At 38.4% G+C, this 25052-nt stretch overlaps 1 protein-coding gene across 2 annotated transcripts in view; it reads right to left on the minus strand.

The window, feature by feature from the left end:
- The window catches only part of LOC111567355 (glutamate receptor ionotropic, kainate 5-like), a 320960-nt gene that overhangs the window by 93672 nt on the left and 202236 nt on the right, over positions 1-25052 (minus strand). For both annotated transcript variants that reach the window (XM_055018245.1, XM_055018246.1), the window contains exons 5-8: positions 22171-22268; positions 16882-17047; positions 13567-13745; positions 7679-7732 (exon numbers count right to left, since the gene is read on the minus strand). In XM_055018245.1, coding sequence (XP_054874220.1) covers positions 7679-7732; positions 13567-13745; positions 16882-17047; positions 22171-22268 — 497 coding nt within the window. The remainder of the gene's footprint in view (positions 1-7678; positions 7733-13566; positions 13746-16881; positions 17048-22170; positions 22269-25052) is intronic.

The raw sequence follows: 25052 nt of genomic DNA on the forward strand, positions 1-25052 counted from the left end.
TTTTCAGACAAAGAAACAATATTTTTTGCTGGCTGTAAATGAGGACAACAGGAGGATTAAATCAGAAAAAGGCCTCGTTGATGACGTTTCCAACAGAGTCTACAGAGGAGGTGTTTCTGCAGGTTTGTTCTGTCGTGTTTTCATCAGCTTCTGAAAGAAAAGGTTTCCCCATTTTTAACCCCTTTACCCTCTTAGACAGGGGTGTCAAACATGAGGCCCGCGGGCCAAAAGTGGTCCTCCAGAGGGTCCAATCCGGCCCTCAAAGTGCAAAAATTACAGAGAAGACATTAACTGCAGATTGCAAATTAGTAAAAGTATAAATTTAAAATTATTCCTAGACCATGACAAGTTGTTTGGATCATAAAGTAAAATACTAGATTGCTCATTGTTATTTTGTTGTTTTGTGTCTCATTTTTGTAATATTTTGTCTTGTTTTTGTTTTGTTTTTTGTCTGTTTGCTTTGCTTCTATTTTTTTGCATTTTTTGTCCATTTTGTTTCTCGCTTTATAACTTTTTTGTCAAATTTTTTTCGTGTTGTTTCATTTTTTGTCGTTTTGTGTCTCATTTTTGTCTTGTTTTTTGTTCCTTGTTGTTTTTTGTCTGACTTTTGTCGTTTTGTGTTTTACTTTGTCTCTTTTTGGTTTTGCTTCGTGTCGTTTGTCAAATTTGTTGTCGTTTTGTGTCTTATTTTTGTAATATTTTGTTTTGTTTTTGTGTAAATGTGTATTTTTAGAAATAATAATTTAATCTTTTGTCAAATTACTGTTTTTAATTGTATAAAAGTGTAATTATTTTCCAGATATTTGCCTTCATTTTCACGTTTTAAATAGTTTTTATTTTATATTTTTGAAGAATTTTTTCCACCTTGTTTGTGCTGTTTTCATACAGAAGCAGGACTTTATGTTTCAGTAAAAAATTATCCCAGAGTGACTAAAAGTAAAACAACTCAGGGTTACTTGGAGGGTAAAAGGGTTAAAAGGGAGAATGTTTCCTTTCAGAAGCTCATGAAAACACGACTGAACACGACTGAATCTACAGAAACACCTCCCCTGTCGACTCCGTTACTCAGAAATGTCATCATCCGGCGTGTCGCTGCTTTTATATGAGGGATGTTTCTGATTTCATGATAAGAAGCTGGAATTTTTTGAATTTTTTCCACTGAGTTTCAACAAAGAGGTTCAAAAATGGAGAGAGAACTTTTCCAGATGATGGCGACACGCCGTCTGCACTGATGAAGTAGAAGACAGAAAAGTGAAGGATTCATTTGCAGAGAGAGAGAGAAGATGCATTAAATAAATCAAAATATAATTGTAGTTGTAAATTATGTCTACTGTGCATCTTTCCACAGATATAGAAGAATCTAGACAGGCCAAGGCCGTGGATCTTAACGGATTTCAGGACCAGTTTTCCAGACAGCACCAACACCGCATCCTGCTGCTGTAGTTCTAGGATTTAGGACATCAGGAAAACAAACCACTTTGTTCCATGTGATTGATTTCAAATATTCCTGATTTTCCACATTGCAGCACTAGCCCTGACAACCTCAATGTTTCAGTTGATGCATGATGGATGGTTGCACACAACTGCACCAAAATAAAACACAAAACAACTAAAACGAGACACACATTGATTACAAAGAGGCACAAAATTCCCAACATGAAATGCAAAACAACCATAAAATGACAAACCAAACCAAAATGAGACATAAAATGACATAAATGAGCTGCAAAACAATTAAAATCAAACAAAAAGTGTGATGTGAAAAACACAAAGTGACCACAGAGGCAAAGACAGCCCAAAAAGGACCACCAATTGAACAAAAAGGCAAAAATGAGACAAAAAACCCCCAAAATAAACAGCAAAACAACAAAAATCAGACACAAAAACAACAAAATGAAGGAACAAAATGGTTCAAATGAAGAACAAAAGAAGCACAAAATGACAAACCAAAAGACTGAAATCATCTGAAAACGACAAAATGAGACACAAAATGATGTTAATTGATGCAGTGTTTTTGTAAAAAAAAAAAAAAAACAAAAAAAAAACATTTGTTTGATTTTAATATGAAGCTAAATATCATTTTTTTTAATGTGGCCCCGTGATTAAACACCGGCCCCTCCTTGGGCCCCCCAGAAAACTTATTCTAGAACCGCCACTGACTTGTCTTCATGTCTCTCTGTTGTTTGTGCAAATGTCCGTTTTGTTGTTTATTTAGGAAGCAATAAAAAATCTAAATGTAGAGCTGCTGTTGTTGGACCGGACCATCCTCATCATCATCGTTTGGCTGGTTCTGAAACATTCTGGCTCAGAATCCGTCCGGTTTGCAGATCCAGGGTCTATAAAACTCTGAGCATTTAGCTGAGCATCCTGAGAGGATTCAGCCTCGACGCTAACCTCAGTCTCTCTGACACTTATTTACTGAACAACGGCCCGGCCTGTCGGGAAACTGTTGCTGTTGTTGTCGTTGCCGCTGCAGTCGCCGGATGCCAAATCAATTCTGACTGCGGCCAAGTGTGCTGTCACACGGCCGGCCTGCCAGCCGTGACAAAGAGCAGTTGGCTGGAGGCGTGGGCTCTGCTGAGGAGGAAACACTGCGACAGAATCCCAGAAGGACACGGAGACGCTGCAGCACTCTAAAGACAAGCTGGATGGCTCAGGTTTAAGGGTTTAAAGAGCAGGAAGTCAGATTCAGACTTTATGGATGGATGGATGGATGGATGGATGGATGGTGGATGGATGGATGGATGGATGATGGATGGATGGATGATGGATGATGGATGGATGGATGGATGGATGGATGGATGGATGATGGATTGATGAATGGATGAATGATGGATGGATGGATGAATGGATGATGGATGGATGATAGATTGATGGATGGATGGAAGATGGATGGATGATAGATGGATGGATGATGGATGGATGATGGATGAATGGATGGATGATGGATGGATGGATGATGGATGGATGGATGGATGGATGGATGATGGATGGATGGATGATGGATGGATGGATGATGGATTGATGAATGGATGAATGGATGGATGGATGATGGATAGATGGATAAATGGATGATGATGGATGATGGATGGATGGATGATGGATGGATGATGGATGGATGAATGGATGATGGATGGATGGATGGATGGATGATGGATGGATGGAAGATGGATGGATGATGGATGGATGGATGAATGGATGATGGATGGATGATGGATTGATGGATGGATGGAAGATGGATGGATGATGGATGGATGGATGGATGGATGGATGGATGATGGATGGATGGATGGATGGATGGATGGATGGATGATGGATGGATGGATGGATGGATGGATGGATGGATGGATGGATGGATGGATGGATGGATGGATGGATGGATGATGGATGGATGATGGATGGATGATGGATGATGGATGATGGATGATGGATGGATGGATGGATGGATGGATGGACGGACGGATGGACAGACGGACGGACGGACGGACGGACGGACGGACGGACGGACGGACGGACGGACGGACGGACGGACGGACGGACGGATGGATGGATGGATGATGGATGGATGGATGGATGGATGGATGGATGAATGGATGATGGATGGATGATGGATTGATGGACGGATGATGGATGGAAGATGGATGGATGATGGATGATGGATGATGGATGGATGGATATTGGATGTTTGCTGAGTTTTTGACAAAAACAATCTGACTAAATCATGCTGAACTTAAACAATGAAGTATTAGAATCAATTAATCGCTAACTACTTTGATCATTTTTCAGAAAAATGACCAAAATGAGACAGAAAGAAACCACATAAGGACACAAAATGGCCCTAAAACATGAGAAAAACAACTAAAATGAGAGAAAAGGCAAACACAAGCTGATACAAAATGGTGGAAAAATGACCAAAAACAACCACAAAACCATAATCATGACCAAAATCAGACATAAAACCAAAACAATGAGACAATAAATGACAACAAAATAAAACACAAAACAACCAGTTAGACACAAAATGACTAAAATAATCCAGAAAATAACCACAAATTAAAACAAAAGAACTAAATTGAGAAAAAAGTGAACACAGACTAGCAAACAAGAGAAAATAACAACAAAAAGACACAAAACCAACAAAATAAAACACAAAATCAACACAAATTGATGAACAAAATGAGAAACAAAGCAAGAAAGTCTGTCTTTAAGAAGCTAAAACCAACTCTGGAGCTGCAAGGATGAGTCCACCTTCTCAAACGGGAATATTTGTCGGGGTTTTTTTGCAGTTTATCAGACAAACTGAACCAACTTAGGTATACTCAGTTTTAGCAGATAAGGATGCACTTATTCCATACTGTGGTCTGAATAACGGCTGCAGTCTTCCAGCAGATTAAACCACATTAACAGGACACAACCTCACAACAAAAATAATAAATGTAATCCTGTAATGCTGTTGCATTTGCTTGGATTTCCTCTTTCTACTTGTTTTGTCCCTTTATGATCAATTTGTGTCTATTTTTCCTCAAAGAGACAAAGTTAAGCAGTAATTAAGGAATGAAATTAAATGCAAATCAGCTGCAAACTGACAGAAATAAACACAAAGTGACCAAAAAGAGACGCCAAACAACCACAAACAGCAGAGAAACAACCACTTTGATACACAATATAACACAAAACTATGAAAATGGCCAGAATGAGACACAAAATGAACGAACTAATGAGCCAAACAAAATGCAATGCAACCACAGAGACAGAAAAAGACCACAAAGAGACCCAAAATGAAATGCAACAAAGAATGACTCACAAAATTAGCAAAATGAATCGCAAAAAGAACCAAAATAAAATGCAGAACAACTAAAATGAGACAAAAAAGTGACTGCAGTGACTGTTCTATTATTATTTTATTCATATCACTACGTCTATTGCTACATAAGCTGCTGTAACAATGTAAATTTCCCCTGGCGTGGGGAGAAATAAAGGACTTATCTTAAAAACAAGGAAAGGAAATTAAAGAATTGAATATCCAAAAAATGAGACACAAACCAAACGAAACTGCTACAAAAGACACAAATTAGCCACAAAAAGACACAAAACAATGACAAACAAATGCAAAAAGACCAAATTAAGACATAAAAGAATAAAAACAAGACACAAAACAACTACAAAGTGATGCAAGATTACCAAAATAAAAGGCAAAACAACTAAAAACATATATAATATAAGACACAAATTAGGCACAAAAACATACAAAACATTGACAAAGAAACACAAAAGGACCAAAATGAAACATAAAAGCACAAAAAAGATGCAAAACTACTACAGAGAGTACCAAAGTAATCACAAAGAGATGCAAGACTACCAAAATAAAGGGCAAAACAACCATAACTGCACACAAAAGCTCCAAAATAAAATGCAAAACAACTAAAATAAGACACATGTTGACCACAAAGAGACACAAAATGTCCAAAATGAAATGCAAAACAGCCATAAAAAGACAAACCAAATCAAAATGAGACACAAAATGACAGAAATGAGATAAAACACTACTAAAATCAAACAAAAAACATGACCATAAAGAAGCAAACACAGCCCAAAATAATCGCCGATTGAAAAAAAAATAGACAAAAATGAGACAAAACAACTAAATAAATTGCAAAACAACTAAAATCAGACACAGAAACAACAAAATTAAGGAATTAATGTTCCAAATGAAGAACAAAAGAACCACAAAATGACAAACCAAGTCAAAATGAGACACAAAAAGACTGAAATCATCTGAAAATGACAAAAATGAGAAACAAAGTAAGTGAAAAAAACCAAAACAAGTGAGGAAATCTGTCTTTCTGTGCATTTCAGTGTGAATCCTCTCACATGTAGCAGCAGGACTTTTCCAGTAAATGTAGAGACGTCCTGTGGGTCAAACATCTCACACTAAATCTTATTCCAGCTGCTGTTTTTGTTCTTCTCTGCCTGTTGGTTGCTTTTCGTGTTTCTAAAGTGAGACGTCTGCTGCTGAACTCTGACACCCTGTGGAACCCTGAGCAGTCGGCAGAGCGTGGTGGAAACACAAAGTTAAATTCAGGTCAGAGACGGCGGCAGCTGGAGGAGCTGAAGTGAGGGAATCATTTTCCTTCTGGTCCGTTTCCAGGGTTTTGTTGCTGATTTCGCCTTTGGCTAGTGAGCATGAAGGGCCCCGTTAAAGATATCCAGACGAGTTATTATCTCCTCGTACAAGGACACGACACCATACAGCGGAATTCTAATGATGACAAACGGCAGCAAGACCGGCATGCATCTCTGATGAGGAGGAGGGAGGAAAGACAAGATAGATGGAGGCAAAGCAGAGAGTTTAGAGGTAAGATGTGACCTGAAAACATCCTGCAGCTGGACGGAGGTCAGGATGGAACAGACCAGCGAAGGAATAGGACAGAACAGGATAAAGGAAAGCAAAGGAACACAAAATGAAACACAAAAAGTCCAAAACAAAATGCAAATCAACTAAAATGAGACACAACATGATCACAAAACCTCACCAAGAAGAGGCAACATGACCAAAAGTAAAATAAGGCACGATGTTACAACAAAAAGACACAAAATGACAACAAAGAGACACAAAGTGATCATCAAGAGGGACAAAATGATCACAATGAAACAGAAAATGCCCAAAACAAGAAGCAAAGCAACGCAAAACAACAGGAATGAGGCACAAAGTAACCACAAAAAGACAACAAAGAAACACAAAACAACCAAAATGAGACACAACAGGAGCAAAATAAAAAGCAAAACTACCACAGTGAGGCACAACATTACCACGAAAACACAGAAAATGACCAGGGAGTTGCAAAATAACCACAAAAAGACACAAAATGACCACAATTAAACACAAAATGACCAAAATGAGATGCACAACAACCACAGCATTGAAATATAATCCAAACTGACCACAAACTGATCAAAACTAGACATAAAATAACCACAAAGAGACACGATATGGCCAACATGAAGTGCAAAACAACCACGACTATACACAAAATTAACAAAATGAAACAAAAGAGAATGCAAATAAAACACAAAACAACTAAAATGACACACAAAATGACCACAGAAAGACACAAAAGGAGCAAAACAAAATGCAAAAGAGCTAAAATAACATACAGTGACCTCAACAAGACACAAAACAACCAGAGGCAGACACACAGAGACAAAAAAATACAATTACACACAAAATCATCAAAATAAGACACAAAACGGCCACAATCAAATGCAAAACAACCACAAATAGGCAAAAGTGATCATTATGAGACACAAAGGAGGCACAATTACACACAAAAAGATCAAAATCAGACACAAAATCACCACAAAGAGAAAGAAAATGATCAAAATGAGACACAATATGACCAACATAAAGTGCAAAACAACCACAATTACACACAAAATCACCAAAATAAGACTCAAAATCAAATGCAAAACAACAAAAAAATGTGATTCAAACAAAACAACCAGAAATAGATAAAAGTGAGACACAAAGGAGACACAATGACACACAGCGTGATCAAGATTAGACACAAAACAACCACAAAGAAGCAGAAAAGGACCACAGAATGAGGTGGAGCTGGTGGTGCAGATGGAGATGGAGATGTAGATGTAGAGGGGTTTTACTGGAGGCTGCAGCTCTTACCATGGTGGTCAGGATGTATTTGTAGAAGGCCGACGTCATCCCCAGCTCGTTGGCCTGCAGGTCACCACAAAACAAGCAGAAGAAGAAGAAAGCGCTGTGAGACAGGAAACTTCATCCAGAGGAACATGAGTCACAGTTTATTTTAAAGTCCTTCTATATATTTCCAGCCTGAATTACGTGTCGGTCTGCGTCTTTAATAGAAAGAAAGCAGCCGGTTACACAACAGAGACGGAAAACTGTCAAGAAAAGTTCAGGGGGAAGTAATGAGGAAGAAAATCAGAGCTGAGAGGAGCTCTCACTGGAAGATCTGCAGGTGAAAAGACGTCCAGACATCTGAGTTTAACCTGGGAGAAAACCTGGATAAAAACTGAGACGTCTGGGGAGTCGTATTGGAATTAGTCTGGATCAGAGGAGCCAAACTCATCCTAGTCCAGGTTCCACATCCAGTCCAGTCTGATCTCCAGTAAAACCAGTAAAACCACAGCTGAATAACCTAGAAATAACCACAACTCCTAATGGTTCCTTTGTTTTACTGCAAAAATGTTCACATTTAAGGAATTATCTTTTTTTTAAACAAAACTTTATGAACAACCTGAAATTTCTTAAGAAAAATTAGTTCAGTTTCATCAACATTCAGCCTCAGTTCATCATTTCCACATTACAACTTCCAGATCACAGAGTGTCGACAAAGGAACACAACATTTAGTCACCTGGAACTGAACCATAGAGGATTTTAAAAAGGAAAAAAAACAAAACAAAAACAAGACGAAATATTACAAAAACGAGACACAAAACGACAAAAGAACAATGAATAATTTCGTATTTTATTTTATGATCCAAACAACTTGTCATGGTCTAGAAATGATTTTAAATTTATAGTTTTACTAATTTACAATCTGCAGTTAATGTCTTCTCTGGAATTTTTACACTTTGAGGGCCGGATTGGACCCTCTGGAGGACCACTTTTGGCCCACAGGCCTCATGTTGGACACCCCCGGTCTGAATAGTCGCCACATTTCCAGCAGACCTCTCCCAGTATAAATGCTCTAAACCAGTGGGGATGTAAACTGGGATCCCTTCCATTAGTTTTTCATCCATTAACCTGTAGAAGCTCTCAGAGGAACGTCAGGACGTTCTGATTTCATTCTTTATCCTGAACTGCTCCAGCCCTGAGGTTACAGATCTGAGAGTTCAGCTGAAACCTGCCAAACGCTGCTAACCTCAGCTCAGCTCTGGCAGTGAACCAGCCAGTCTGAAGGTCCTGATCTGCTCTGCAAACACCACAACCAGAAACAGAGATGTTGCAGCTGTACTCGGCGTTTTCAGAAGGATAATCAGACTGAAGCTGTGCTAGATGCAGTTTCTTTTCTCTGTTATTTAAGAGTCCTCATTCTGCACGTTTACCAGTGGATCACTGCTACTAGAATATTCTTACACGCTTTAATTTTGAAAAACATGCTACTTTTATGAATGCTTTTGGGCTCTGTGATTGTGTAGTGAAGGTCTGACATCGTGGCAGATTTTTGTTGATTTCCAAACCGCCCTTTCTTCTTCTTCTGTCATTCTGACCTGACAGTGACTGATCTGACAGTATGTAGCCACGTGTCCACTGGATGTGATTTTCCCGCATGGCAACGCACCGCATCTGAAAATTGCACAGACGGCGGGCGGTCACTAGCGGACCACAACATGGTCACGTGACATGTTGGAGATATCACCCAGATTCATGGAATCATGAAAGCTGTGCTGGAAAGGTTCCAAACGCATGATGATGATCCCAAACACTCAGCCTATCTGGAGAAACAAACACCGACAGTGATGGACTTCTCTCCAACCCTGATTATTATAGAAGTTCTAGATCAGGGGTGTCCAACATGAAGCCCGCGGGCCAAAAGCAGTCCTCCAGAGGGTCCAATCTGGTCCTCAAAGTGTAAAAATTCCAGAGAAGACATTAACTGCAGATTGTAAATTAGTAAAACTATAAATTTATAATAATTTCTAGACCATGACAAGTTGTTTGGATCAGAAAGTAAAATACTAGATTGCTCATTGTTCTGCTGTTGTTTTGTGTCTCATTTTAGAATATTTTGTCTTGTTTTTGTTGTTTTTTGTCTTTTATAAAGTAAAATCCTCTCTGGTTCAGTTCCAGATGACTAAATGCTCTTTTGTGGACACTTTGTGATCTGGAAGTTGTAATGTGTATTTTACTGACTAATAATGTTCTGTTCTGCCTTTTATTTCAGGCAGTTTTATTCTAAACTTCTGGAAACTACATCTAAGAGGGTGACGAGGAGTTTTTCAGGTCTTAAGCAGCCTGTTGATGAGAGATTCAGAACATGAACAATGACATAAAAGCTCTACAATGGAAAAAGCTTCCACTCATCAGTCCACTTGTTCTTTACTCTTTTTTACCTGCACTTAGGTTGAAGCACTCAGATTTTTTCCAACTGCGAATCACATTACCAGGCAGAGGAACGTTTCCATGGAGTCCGTTAATGGGCTGATGGAGTCACATTAGTCTGATTTTAACACAACTAAACCAACAGACATTCTTAGTTTCGTTTAAAACCAGGTCATATTTAGGCATATAGATCAACTTATATGTGATGGTTGATTTAAATAGTTAGAAAAATGAACTTATTCAGGTTATGGGTTCAAATACCTCTCACCCGCTGACCAACCAAACTCCAGACAATTATCTAAGAAGTTACTTCACATTTTCACATGATCCTCTTTCTGTAAAGGCTCAGCTGTCTCTTCTGCATTGGAAAACATCATGAAATTTTCTGGTTTACTTCAAATAAATCCTTATTTCCTGTTAACTGAACTTTAAATGTCTAGTTTTTATTTTCAGACCACTTGATAGCAGATACCTTGATTTAAAACAACAAAATGAATGAATAAACAGCCAAGAGTTTAATGAATGCATGAAATTACATTAAAAACTAGCAGGTAAAGTGATTTCCCAGGATGCACAGTTAGAGTTAAAACTAACAAAAGAAACTCTTGTTTCTTTAGTTTGACAACAGAAGACAAGGTGGAAATCTAGTATATCTCTTATTACGAGCAGAGGTGGGTAGTAACGAGTTACATTTACTCTGTTACATTTACTTGAGTAACTATTTGAACAAAATGTACTTCTGAGAGTAGTTTTACTCTGCCATACTTTTACTTTTACTTGAGTAGATCTGTGAAGCAGAAACGCTGCTCTTACTCCGTTACACTGGGCTACACTCCACTCCTTATTTCTTTATTTACCACATTAGATCTGCTTTATTTATCAGAGAGATGCCCCTAGTGGATCTACCACATGACTGTGTTTCACCAATCAGATGAAGCAACAATCATCACCTGATTCCGTTTCACCAGACGTCACCCTGCAGTCACATGACCTCATATGAACTGTGGCGGCACAAACTCTGCACAATGAATGAAAAAAGGGGAGCATTTTAGAGAAGTTTGATGTTGCTTTGGAGTCTGACAACGTTAGCATAGCATTAGCATAGCATTAGCATAGCATTAGCATGGATATCTCCGTCTTTTGTCTTCTGTTTACTAACATAGGCGAATTGAAGCATGACGTCAGGCTGGTAGCCCAGTGTGATGCAGTGGTGGGGGCGGGGTTTAATACAGCATGCAGTAGATCCAGTCACTGGAAGTAGTTTACACTGTTCAAACATACAAACGTTACCTTACTACAGGTATTTGTTTCAAAAGCTTTATGCTGTGAAAAAAATAGATTTGGAAATGTGTGTTTCTTGTGCCTTAACTTGTCATTTTGTAAAGATGTTTATTATTTTTGCTATTTTTTATTTTATTATTTGGAAATACCAGAATTTGCACATTATTTTTCATTTCTGTCTGTCTGATCACATCATTTCTAAAAAATAAATCGCACATTACAATCAAACAGTTACTCAGTACTTGAGTAGTCTTTTCACCAAATACTTTTTTACTCTTACTTGAGTAATTTTTTGGATGACTACTTTTTACTTCTACCTGAGTGATATTATTTTGAAGTAACGTTACCCTTACTTGAGTACAGTTTTTGGATACTCTACCCACCTCTGATTACGAGTAAATTAAGTTATGGTTGTTTCTTTTTATAATAATAGAAACATTTGTAGCCATGATTTAAGGTCTATACTGAATTCAGCTCTGTAGACTTTTATAGAATTTATGGAAATTTATTTAATGGGAATAGAGTCAGAGATTGTCTTTGAACTGACTCTGAATGAAAAAGTTATAGATTTTCAATGTTTAATGAAGAAGAAACTCTGTCTGTAACCGCCGTCTATGTGACTGGTTGATTAAACTTTATATCTCAGGTTTATTCACTTCTACTCAGCCAGTTTTACACATTTACAGCTGTTATCTACTCCATCAAGTGAACTCCAGGTACCTCACATTTTCTGATACAGGAGGTCCTCCACTTCCATCAGAGTTCTGTTCCTACTGATCTACGGAGTCGATTTTCTCCATAAGTCAGAACTCTGGTGAAAATGTAAACAAATCCATTCCGTGCATCATGATATCCATCAGTTTTTCATAAAAGTCATGAATACCAACGACTTTCATGCATGTATGAATCATTTTACTAGAAGATAACAGAATATTGTAACGGACTGATATTGTTGTTGTTGATGTTGAGGTTTCAATGTTTATTGTTCAGTTCCAGATTTACCTAATGTCAGTGAACGTGCCATGTTTAGTTAGCTCACCTCTGATTGGCTGAGAGTCAGCAGTAGAGAGAGCTGGGAACGGTGGCTAATTCTGGAGCTAAGTTATGGGGTTTTTCTAGTTATTCTGGCGTTGGCTACGGTCCACAGTAGCCTGTATGAAGGTTCAATAAACCAGCAGAGAACCAGATAAAGTCTCACTCATTCATCACAGAGGGTCGCTACAATATGTTGACCTGTTTTTACAACTGGACCCATGTTGGTCGGTGTTTCTTCCTGTTCCCAGTGTTTTATTCTGTCTAATTTCACTTCCATGGAGACGGCTTTCCTTTTCTTCCAAGCATCAGAAGAGTCTGACTTACGCTGGGAGCCATAATGAAGGACAAAAAGTTAGTGAATGTAGCACAATCCAAGGTGGAGTACAACCAGAGAATGGAAACAAAGCTGTCTGATAGCACCATGACGACATATTCATCCGCTCCGTTAGTCAACTAGTTCCACATAACCAGTTCTGACGTAACGATGAAACGCTGTAAGTCGAGGACGTTGTAAACCGAGGACCTTTGTATTTCTGAACTGAATAATCTTAAAATGACTTCCAGTTTGACAGTTAAATCCCCCTGAAATGACGGTATAAATGTTTCAAAGGTTTCTCTACACAAACCTCACCCCAACCAGTCGAGGCAGACGGCTGCATTCCCTGAGCCTGGTTCTGCTGGAGCGATTTTAGTTCCCAAAGAACTGCACAAAGTGAATCACTGAATTTGTTGGTTTAGCCCCTCTAACATAATATTGCAAAGTGTTCTGAGATGATTCATGTGGGTAAATAAAACTGAAATGAATCCAACTGTAACTTAGATTAATGCTTTATATTTAAATATATTAAGCTACTGCTCCATTCCAGATTTTTATTGGCAAAACTACACATTTTATCTACCATCACATCTACTATTTCCTTTTTCTTCAGTTTCTGGCCTGGAAGATTTTCTGAAATGGATGAAATATTTAACCATCATAACATCAGTTGTACCACAAGTTTAGAAAATGGTGCTTCCATTCCATTCATTATCCAATGGCATACAGTTTGTCACAATAAAATGAGCTCAAATGAAATGAAACCCTTCTGCTTAATCAGATGAGTTACTTAGATTCAGTGTCTAATCAGTAAAACAGTCAGTAGATTAATTTCGTGTTTTCGGGTGTCCCGACCTTCCTGAGGATGTGGTAGGAGATGGAGGCGTTGGCGTCGATGATGATGGTGGCCACCTTATCGTCACGGATCTCCTTCAGCAGAGGCGTCGGGTCCAGACTCTCGTCCAGCATCCTCACCGACAGCGTCTCCCTGGAGATGAGGAAGCGGCGAACCAGCTCCTCCAATCGCAGCAGGCCTACGGACAACGGAAAACACTGGTAAACATGACTGTGGAGGAGCTGCAAAGTTTTTTAGAGATCCAGGTGCAGCAACAACATCGTCTGTCAGAAGTGAGCAGAAACAGGGAGACGGGTCCATAAATGATGCTCATCTGAGGGTTTCGCCTGTTTACTTGTAAAATTATTGCTCTGACTTGGAAAAAGAAAGAAAGAAAGAAAGAAAGAAATTGATGGGACAGAGTCATTAGAGAGACAAATAATTGTCAATTGACCAGGAATGAGTCATAGATGACCAAAAACCTGAATACAAATAGAGAAAACTGACCTAAACAGCTCAACATTCACATCCTTACCATCTAGGAACTACCCAGGAACCTACCAGGAACCATCTAGGAACTACCCAGGAACCATCTGGGAACTATCCAGGAACCTAGCAGGACTTTGAATGTATCCTCACAGCTCAGAGCTTTATTTGTTTACTTTATATTGCCATCCTGCAATGTGCTGCTGCATAAATAACTGCAGTGTTTTGTTGAGTCCAAATGTGAATGTAAGAATCCATTTGAAGGCAGATTATATAGGTCAGAAAGCAGAGGAAGTTCCATTATTAAAGTGCTTCCTGGAGAAGTTTTGGTGCCGTTCTTGCATCATCTCCATTTTAACATTCAGAGCCGGTCGGCCTTGGTCTCGTTTCCTCGTCTGTCCCTGACAGAAGCAGCAGGCGTGTCTCATCTAATCGCCTCCATAAAGCGCTCATCACGGCCCTGCTGGCTTTAACTGGCCGACAGCACCTTTCACGATAGCAATACAGGCCCGTTAAACTCCGCCGTTAACCGGCCGAGGCCCCGGCTAAAGATGGAGAGACATTAAAACGGTGAGCGAGGGCGGCTCAGTCGGGTGGAAAAACTGGAGAGAGATTGATGAAGAAAGAGTGGAAGGAAAAAGTTAGAGAAGAAGGAGACTGAGGAGGGAGAGGAGAAGTGGTTAGAGGACTTAGAAAGGCAGGAAAGGAAGATAAAGGCAGGAAGAGGAAAGAGAAACACCAGATTTTAATTATTCCGTTTTGGGGAAATACAACCATAAATACTGTGTTTAGCAGCTGATGACTTTAACACTATCTGACCTTACAGACATCTATTCTCCACACGTTAGGCAGGAATTTACAATAATAAGTTTTTCTTACACATGCTGATAAATACAGAAACTCTCTGGATCGTCTGTTTTTAGTCCACAGCAGAAACAGGAGACACTCTGCTTCAAGCTGATAATACCAGAAATGTCCAGTCTTTGTTCTTTTATAGCATCTATACAGACATCCAGAGATCATCTGAGCTGGAAAAATCTCTGATCACAAGTAGAAGTTGCATCACAGCTGAAAGTTACATGAATCTTGAACTAATTCAATGTTTCTCAAACTCATTACATGTATCTCCAACTTATTAAATATACTTAGCATTTGTTACTTGTATCTAGAAACCATTACATGTATCTAGAACTAATTAAATGTTTCTAGAACTCATTACATGTATCTAGAACTAATTAAATGTTTCTAGAACTCATTACATGTATCTAGAACTCATTATATGCATCTCAAAGGTAATAAAAAAATTTTTTTAAATTCACTGCAGGTATCTACATTTTATTACACATATCTAGAACTCATTACATGAATCTAGATTTCATTACATGTATCTAGAATTTATTTTATGAATCTAGAACTAATTAAACATTTCTTGAACTCGTTACATGGATCTTGAACTTATCAAAAGTAATTAACACTTGTTGCATGTATCTAGAACTCGTTACATGTGATTAACACTCGTTAACAATATCTAAATTTCATTACATCTAGATCTAACTAACTGTTTCTCAAAATAAATAATATATACACAGATTAAATATGTCTGGAACTCGTCATATGTATGTTGAACTAATTAAAAGTTTCCAGCAGTAATTAACACTCATTAAATGTATCTAGAACTTGATACGTGTATCTATAACTTGTCAAATATAAATAACACTTGTTACATGTATCTAGAACTCATAAAATGGATCTGCATCTCATTAAATCCATCTAGAACTCATTATGTCTAATTAACACTCATTACATGTATCTAGAACTAGTCCCATTTATCTAGAACCGATTAAAAGTTTCTCAGACGAGTTAAATGATTCCAGATGTTGTTAAATAAAAGCCCTTACTGTTGAAACAGGGACAGACGGAGGAGATGGAGAGAAGATGTGACACGATGAAGAAGGTTTGTCTCTGATCAGACAGAACTGATGTCTGCAGGTGATGATGAGGAGGGTGGTGAAGAAACACCAGAGGACTGAGCAGGGAGCAGCTGCTTCATCACGCCGACATGCTGGGAAGCTGTACATCAACTAATCAGATGTTGTTGTTCACTGTTGGAGTCCCTCTGCAGGATTTACAGACTTTAACTGTCAGACTGGTGCTCAAACATTTAGAGAATTTATGCTCAAAAGTCTTTTTTAAAAAAACAGTGGTTGACTTTGACTGTAAAAGGATGAAATGAACTTAAAATCTGATCATATTCTTCTATACTGCTATTATTTTTGCATTATGCAGGAATCTTTGTGCGTGTTCTGACTGCAGGAACCGTCCCAGGAGAACCTCTTTCAGTACTTTCTCCAGTGTAGATACTTCAGAGTGGCCATGAAGAGCTGCTGTGTGGGTCTCGCTGCTCATTAGTACAACTCAGAGAGGTCGTTTTTTGTCCTCTCCATGTCCTCGTCCAGTAGAAGTCTCTACTCTAACATTCACCAGATGGACTATCAGAACAGACCTTCATTATTCTGTTTCCTACGTGCTCATAGACCTGGAGTTACGTGCAGCAGCTCCTACTTGTGCTCAATGTCACAGTCGAAGCTGTTGGATTCTACTCTACGATGGAACGAGGCCACTCCTGTAAACTTTCACGCCATCTCTTTCCACACTTTCATTGAAAATGACTAATCATTCCTGGTGCACCACATTCTGCTTCTCAGGACTTTAAGAATCTAATTCCTGCAGACAAACACTGAATATTCAACCAGAAGCTCCAGTTCAGCTCCTAAAGACGCTGATTTCACTGTGGAAGTGGACAGATCTGTGCTGGAACCACAAAGCAAAAGACTTCCTGTCTGACTCACATTCTGCTTTGGCACAGATGAGGCTGGCCGTCGGGTTTCCGAAGGAGCGCAGGATGGATCCGATGGCCAGGCTCAGGTCCTCGTTGCTCGGGTAGAGCGTCACCGAGGCAAAGCGAAGGTACGGCAGCTTCGGGGTTTCCTCCGGACCGATCTTCACGTGAGGGATCTGAGGGAGCAGGGAGAAGTAAGAATTAGGAAACAAGTGGAAAGGAAAGGAAACAAGAGCAGCTCAGGGGTTTGCTTTAAGGTAACAAACAAGACCAGTCTTTAGTTTGGACACACCTTCTCATTTAATGGTTTCTCTTTATTTTCATGACTGTTTTTATTGTAGATTCTCACTGAAGTAAGGCATTATAAGTCAAAACATGTTTGATATTTTAGATTTTTTGCTTTGATTCCTGCTTTGAACATTCTTGGCGTTCTCTGGATGAGCTTCATGAGGTAAAACCTGAAATGGTTTCACTCCTCAGGTGTTCCTTGTCAAGGTTCATCTGTGGAACTTCTTGTCTTCTTCATGGGATTGGGACCATCAGAAGTCTGGTTGGTCCACAGTTGACAGCCCTGTTTGACAACTGTTATGGTCCATATTATGGCAAGAACCAATCAGCTGAGAGAACAGACAGTCCATCATTACTTTAAGAACTGAAGGTCAGTCAGTCCGAGAAAGAATTATTGAAAAGAAAAGGAAATTCTTGAATCCACTGACTCTTTGTGCTACTTTTTACTTTCACTGCACCACAATTCTAAGGCAAACATTCTACTTTTATTAGATAAAATTACATGTTGTTGATCCCTGGAGGAAAATTAACATGTTAATATTAAAGCTAATAAACTTTTACCTCCTTTACCAGCTGCAACATTAAAGTGATGAATGTATTAGCAGTTAACAGGCAGTAATATAATAATACATATTATTGTGCATAATTACTTTGAAGTATGTTTTGGTACTAATGCTTTGATGCATTTACTTGTAGCAGAGTATTTATGTGGTATTTCTTCAGTAAAACATGAATAAAAGTGAATTAAAGGAACTGACTCAGAGAAAAAGTTAATGAAAGGGTAAAAAAAGGAGAAAGAAAGAAAATGAAGAAAAGAAAAGAACAGAACAGAAATCAAATGGGAGTAAAGGACAGAAGGAGGAAAATAATCAGGAGAGAAATGGAGGCTACTACGACATCAAGAGAACAAATATTTTTTTCCGCAGAAATCACCAAACCATGCAGGCTTTAGTCCTGATAAGAGAAGTCAAAGCTTCACTCAGACGCTGACGCCGGCCAATAATCCCGTCTTTGTTCACTTTGAAAAAGGAAATCTGGGATGGAGCAGAGCCCCTCCGATCATCACGATATTAGAAAAGTGTTTCAAGCAGAAATCACAGCTTGTGCTCACCTTCACGCACAAAACACATTAATATCAAAGAAGTTCTAACGGCCGGCTTTGTGGGAGATAAACAGAAAGAGAAGGGATGAATAAAAGGTGGTGGAAGGGTTCTGCTGCAGTAAAAGATAATAAGACTTTATTTGAACCTGTGTAGTTCCAGTTAATGGTCTGTTATGTCTCTATGGTTCCTGCTCACTGTCCTTCTCCAATGTAGAGATTCATGGAAACACGGAGTCACACAAAACACTATTTAGCAGAACAAATAACATTAAAAAAAGATATTTACATGAATTTCTTTTGTTTTCAGTGTTGACTAAAGCCTGAAATGAACATTTTTCTGACTCCATTCATGGATACTTGCTGTCTGACCACCAACATACTCATCCATTGGTTTGTTTCCATGTGCGAGTTGGATTTTTTTGAAACCCAGCAGCTTAATGTAAAGGCAGACCCTATGACAACCACAGCTATTTCACTTTGATAACCGGTTGCTGAAAATTAGATAAAAAATGTGCACAATGTGTTAAAAATTGTTGAGAATGACTGAAGATTAGTACAAAAAAACTTGAAATTTGTACAAACTCGGTTAGAATGACTTCAAACTCATCCAAAAACAATTCCAGAACTGCCCAGTGTGACAAATTTGTGTCCAAGTGTCACAAATTCTGTTTGAAAAGAGTGGGAATTTGTCTAAAAGGACTAAAAATTGCCCATTGTGACACATTCTTGTCCAAATGACCTCAAAATCTTTTTGAAAAGGCTTAAAACTCGTCCAAAATATCATGAAACTGTTCGAAATGCCTCAAAACTTGTCCAAAATGACAAAAGCCTGTCCAAAATGTCTCAAAATCTGTTTGAAGTGACAATTTGGGGTTTTTTTCCCAAATGTCCTCCAACAGTTCTCCAAAATGACTTCAAACTCATTTAAAAATAATTCAGGGACTGCCCAGTATGACAAATTTGTGTCCCAAGTATCACAAAATCTGTTAAAAAATAGTGGAAATTTGTCCAAAATGACTTCAAACTCTTTCAAAATGACTTCAAACTGGTCAAAAATGACTTCAATCTCATCCAGTATTGTCCATTATGACACCTTATTGTCCAAATTATCTCAAAATCTTTTCGAAAAGACTTGAAACTACTCTAATATGACTCAAAGCCATTCAAAATGCTTCAAAATCTGTTCAAAATCTCAAAAACAGTTGTCTATAATGACTTCAACATTACTGCAAAATGACTATGAACACATCCGAAATTACTTTAACCTCATCCAAAATTACTCATAAATTTTCCACTTTGAAAACTTCTTGTCCAAATACTCTGAAAATCTTCTCAAAAAGACGTGGAACGAGTCCAATATGACTCCAAACTGTTCTAAATACCTCAAAACTTGTCGGAAATGACAAAAACTTGTCTAAATTGTCTCAAAATATGTTTGAAGTGACAAAATGCCTTAATAGTTCTCCATAACGACTTCAAAACTGAGTCAAAATTTGTCCGAAATGACTCGAAAATTGCCCAAAATGTCCTAAAAGTTGTCTGGAATGTGTCCATCCTTAGAGGAGCTGAATCGGAAGGAAGATGGAACTCCTGAAGGCCTTTGTTCCTCTGGTAGCTGGTGGTGGTCCTGATCTTATGGCTCTGCTGCAGACTGATGCTCCAGGTGTCCACACCTGCTGTGGAACGACCACTAATGAATCTACACTCTGATGAACATCCTGGAGACGATGCTTCACCTCCACAACATCTACTGGAAGACCGACCCAACGCTCAGCTCTCCATGTGCTCAATAAAAGCTACTCTGCCAAGAGAAAAGATCATTTTTTGTGCTGGGAATCTAATTTTCTCTGACCTCAGCAGCACAAACACACACTGAACATGGGAATATCCACAGACAGGCATGGAAACACTCAGGTCTTCATCGTTCTAGACAGTTCTTGAGTCATTCTGGACTGCTTTTGGATGATTTTGTACAGTTCTGGAGCTATTCTGAACACGTTTTTCACCATTTTGGACACACTTGTCTCATTCTGGACAAAAATGTAGTTGTTTTATCATCATTTTTCACAACATTAATGTAATTTTGGACAGTTTTTCAGTCATTTTTTAAAAACTTTTGTCCAAAACAGACACACTGAAGGAACAGCAGGTTGAGATAAACCTAAACTGTCTCCTAAGCAGGAGCTGTGATCTGTTCCTTCTTTTTCTTTGTTTGCGACGAGGAAACTCAAGAAAACGTAAAAAGTTTGTTTGGATAAATGAGTTTCTTCATCACGTCTCAACTGATTCTGAGAGTTCTTCCTCTTCTTTCATAAATAAAGTTCCAGTTAAAGTGTGGCTCATCACTGATGGTGTTTGACTCGTTTACATGATTGTTCCAGATGCTGCAGGAGCACTGGGAGCAGAGAATCACTGCACCAGGACATCACTTCAACAGGGATGGAAGCTGAACGGAAATCAGCGACACTTCTTGATTTTTGAATGATTTTGGACAATTTCTGAGACATTCTGGACTCCTTTTGGATTATTTTGAACACTTTTGGAGTTGTTCTGAACACGTTTTGGACAATCTTGTCTCATTCTGGTCAAAAATGTAGTCAGTTTATCGTCGTTTTGAACAATTTTAATATAATTTTGGACGGTTTTAACAATTTTGGCCAAAACAGACGCAGTGAAGGGACAGCAGGTTGAAATAAACCTACTGTAGATCCACCAAGACGTCAGAGATGTTTCTCCACTAATTTGAGAGACATGGAGAGTTTTAAAGATTCCTCTTTTCCACTCAGACTCCACCCTGTGACTGGCAGCTTCTGTATTTAAGCTGAAAAATTAATGACAAGATTGAAAAATGAATGAGATCAGTGCTGAACGGGGAATCCGGTCGGAGGACAAACGTCCCGTGTGATTCTCCACTCAGTGACTTAACCTCGGCTCACACCTGCAGACGTTCAAACGCTAAACTGTAATTAGCTCAGCTGGGCTTCCTCTGATCTGCACAGCTTATTTTTAATCCAGGCTGAGCGTCCGGTAATATGAGACCTGCCGGGCAGCAGCAGGAGGAGGATGTTAGAGGCTTACAGGAGATGGAAGACGCTTAGACACAAGTTAAACCCAGTTTCAGTGTCACAGCTGCTGCTAAAACACATGCAAGCGACACCTTTAATGCACGTTTCATCTGAGTACCGTCGGCCTTCATTACTGTCCTCACTGTGGTTAATGTGGAAGCAGATTCAGAAAAAGCAGCAGAAATACAGGGAATATTACTTTGAGAATTGAAGAATCTTCACCTCATCAACTAGTTTCTGCCAGCACAATGAGGACATTTCATCTAATTTACACAAATCTCCTTTTCTAAAATGATGTTTTTCACAATTACAAATTCCCTAAATGAGTTAAAGTCACAGTCAGAACTCCAACTGATTCCAACCACTTAAAGGCCTCTTCACACTGTGTGATTTTAACAATCTTATGAGTCCACATCTTGCTACGCTTTACCACATGATCTCTAATAACCTCTGGGCACGACGTGAAGTTTGCTCTGTGCAGATTAAACCATGAAAACACAGCTGAATCTCAGCCTACGATGGACGTGAGTCGACCTGAACGAAGAATAAAACATCATCAGCGTGCGCCGTCCATCCATGAAAAATACACGATCAAAGCATAAATGCCGTCCTTGAACCTGTCTCACAGCGACGTAGGACCACCGATCTAGAGCCCAGACCAAAGACATCACCACCGTTCTCTCACCGTTGGTATCTCTGGTCTGGGTTAGTGAGTAGAGACCTTTAAATCAGACGTAGTGGAAATAATAACGCTGTCATGGATGTGTAAGAAGTAAAACAAGTAGAAGAAGTAGTAATACTGGTATTTCTACTACTAACATGTAAATGTTCAGATGTCACTCACCTCCTTCTCCCCACAGATGTGGCTGATGGTCGACCCAGAGGCGGGGCTGGAGGCGGGGCCTATCACAGAGACCACGCCCTTTGGTAGGATCTGACACACTGGGAGAGAAAACATCAGAAACATGTCAGTTTAGTCATTTTTTACATAGAGTGAAGCCGACGGTTTGTTTCTCCTGTAAATATGAGGTTTGATATTCATCTACTGTAAGAGAAATTATTAGTATTAGCATTTTGGTGTTCGATTGCTGTAAATTTTAGCTTTATACGAGTGAATTTTAGTTGCATTTGTTTATTTTGTTTAACGAAGGCAGGAGCTGTGATCTGTTCCTTCTTTTCTTTGTTTGCTACGAGGAAATGTAGTTAGTTTTTATAAATGAATATTATAAATGAGTTTCTTCATCACGTCTCAACTGATTCTGAGAGTTCTTCCTCTTCTTTCATAAATAAAGTTCCAGTTAAAGTGTGGCTCATCACTGATGGTGTTTGACTCGTTTACATGATTGTTCCAGATGCTGCAGGAGCACTGGGAGCAGAGAATCACTGCACCAGGACATCACTTCAACAGGGATGGAAGCTGAACGGAAATCAGCTACACTTCTTGATTTTTGAATGATTTCGGACAATTTCTGAGACATTCTGGACTCCTTTTGGATTATTTTGAACACTTTTGGAGTTGTTCTGAACACGTTTTTCACCATTTTGGACACGCTTGTCTCTTTCTGGACAAAAATGTTGTCGGTTTATCGTCATTTTGAACAACTTTAATGTAATTTTGGACAGTTTTTCAGTCATTTTTTAACCCTCCTGTTGTCTTCACTTTTGGGCACCCAAAAAAATACAGTTTCTTTGTCTGAAAAAAATCCAAAAATTCAGCAAAAAAATTCCCCAAATTTCAGAAAATTTGCAAAACCTTCAGGAAGAAAATTCCAATAATTCCTGAAAAGTTTCCCTTAAAAGTTTAATTTAAAAAAAAAAAAATCCCCTAAATTTGGCAAGAAAATTCTTGTAAATATTTTCAAAAAATTTGTAAACATCTTCCAAAAATATCCTAAAAATATCTAAAGTGATTCCATATATATTAGTAAAACTTGTAATATTTTCTTTAAGAACAATGTTCTTTAAGAACAATGTTCTTCAGAAACATTTTAACATTTCTTTTTTTTCCACCAAAAATGTTCAAAAATTTCCCAAAAATGTTGAAAATGTGGACATCAGAAATTTCACTGTAAAAATATATTTTTTCCCACATTTTGAAACTTTAAAACGAGTCAATTTTGACCTGCAGGACGACACGAGGGTTAAAAGAAAAAAAACCCACAGAATTCTGAGAGAGTCCAATAAAGACTGATGAAGCTTCTTAGTTTTCTTAATGGAAAACTGAAACCTGCATGTTGCGGGAAATTTCAGGATTCAGAGAAGTGAGTAATCTTTGCTGCAAATTATGATCCTGCATCCAACACAGCAGACAGTCCACAAATAAATCCTCCTGTAGTTATTGTTTCAGCACAAATGCAAAGTAAAGCCACTGCGACCCGACCCAGACTGGTTCTGAATAATTAGAACTAAAACTACATCCTGCTGCCTTTGAGCTGTCAGAAGTTACAGAGAAACATCTGTATACTGTGTGTGTGTGTGTGTGTGTGTGTGTGTGTGTGTGTGTGTGTGTGTGTGTGTGAACTCTCTCTGTTCATAACCACTAAATATTTGCAGCAGCTGTTATCCAGCTCTACGGTCACAACGACCTCGCTCATCCTCCACCTGTCCCTCTGTCTGCCTCGCTGCCTCCATCATGTTCTGCTGGTAGCCCGACAACACGCTTAATTACACGTCTGAACACGTCTGAACACGTCTGAACACCTAAACTGTTCAGAACCGCCCTCGACTCGATGCTACCTGTTTGTTTGTGTGATTTCTGCAGGACTGAAGAGAAGAACACAGCAGAGAAGAGGATGAAGGAAGTAAAACTATACTGAAGGTCAGAGAGGAGTGATTAAACCAGGGGTGTCCAACGTGAGGCCCGTGGGCCAAAAGCGGCCTTCCAGAGGGTCCAATCCGGCCCTCAAAGTGTAAAAATTCCAGAGAAGACATTAACTGCAGATTGTAAATTAGTAAAACTATAAATTTAAATAATTTCTAGACCATGACAAGTTTTGATCAGAAAGTAAAATACTAGATTGTTCATTGTTCTTTTGTCATTTTGTGTCTCATTTTTTAAATTTTTTTTTGTCTGTTTTTGTTGTTTTTTGGACTTTTTTGTCTGACTTTTACCATTTATGTCACAGTTTTGTCATTTTTGTCTCATTTGTGAATTTTTTTGTAACTTTTTGTCTAATTTTTTGTCCCTTTTCTTGTTTTGTTTCGTGTTGTTTGTATCATTTTGTTTCTCACTTTTGTTGCTTGTGTGTCATTTTTGTATTATTTTGTCTCAATTTTGTTGTTTTTGTCTTTTTTTGTCTGGCTTTTATCATTTGTGTCACATTTTTGTTATTTTGTGTTTCCTTTTTGTCTCATTTTTGTCATTTTGTGTTGTGCTTTATTAATTGTTTTGTGCATCGTTTTGTTTCACGGTTTTCTCATTTTTTTGTCACTGTAATTTTTTTGTCAAATTTTTTGTAACTTTTTTGGGTTTTTTTGTGTCGTTTGTCTCATTTTTTTGTCATTTTGTTTCTTGCTTTGGTTGTTTGTGTGTCATTTTTGTAATATTTTGTCTTGTTTTTGTTTTTTTTCTTGTCTTTTCTAAAGTAAAATACTCTGTGGTTCAGTTCCAGGTGACTAAATGTTGTGTTCCTTTGTCGACACTCTGTGATCTGGAAGTTGTAATGTGGAAATGATAAACTGAGGCTGAATGTTGCTGAAATTGAATTTATTTTTCTTAAGAAATTT

Source organism: Amphiprion ocellaris, chromosome 15, assembly GCF_022539595.1.
Source record: "Amphiprion ocellaris isolate individual 3 ecotype Okinawa chromosome 15, ASM2253959v1, whole genome shotgun sequence".
Taxonomy (NCBI): Eukaryota; Metazoa; Chordata; class Actinopteri; family Pomacentridae; genus Amphiprion; species Amphiprion ocellaris.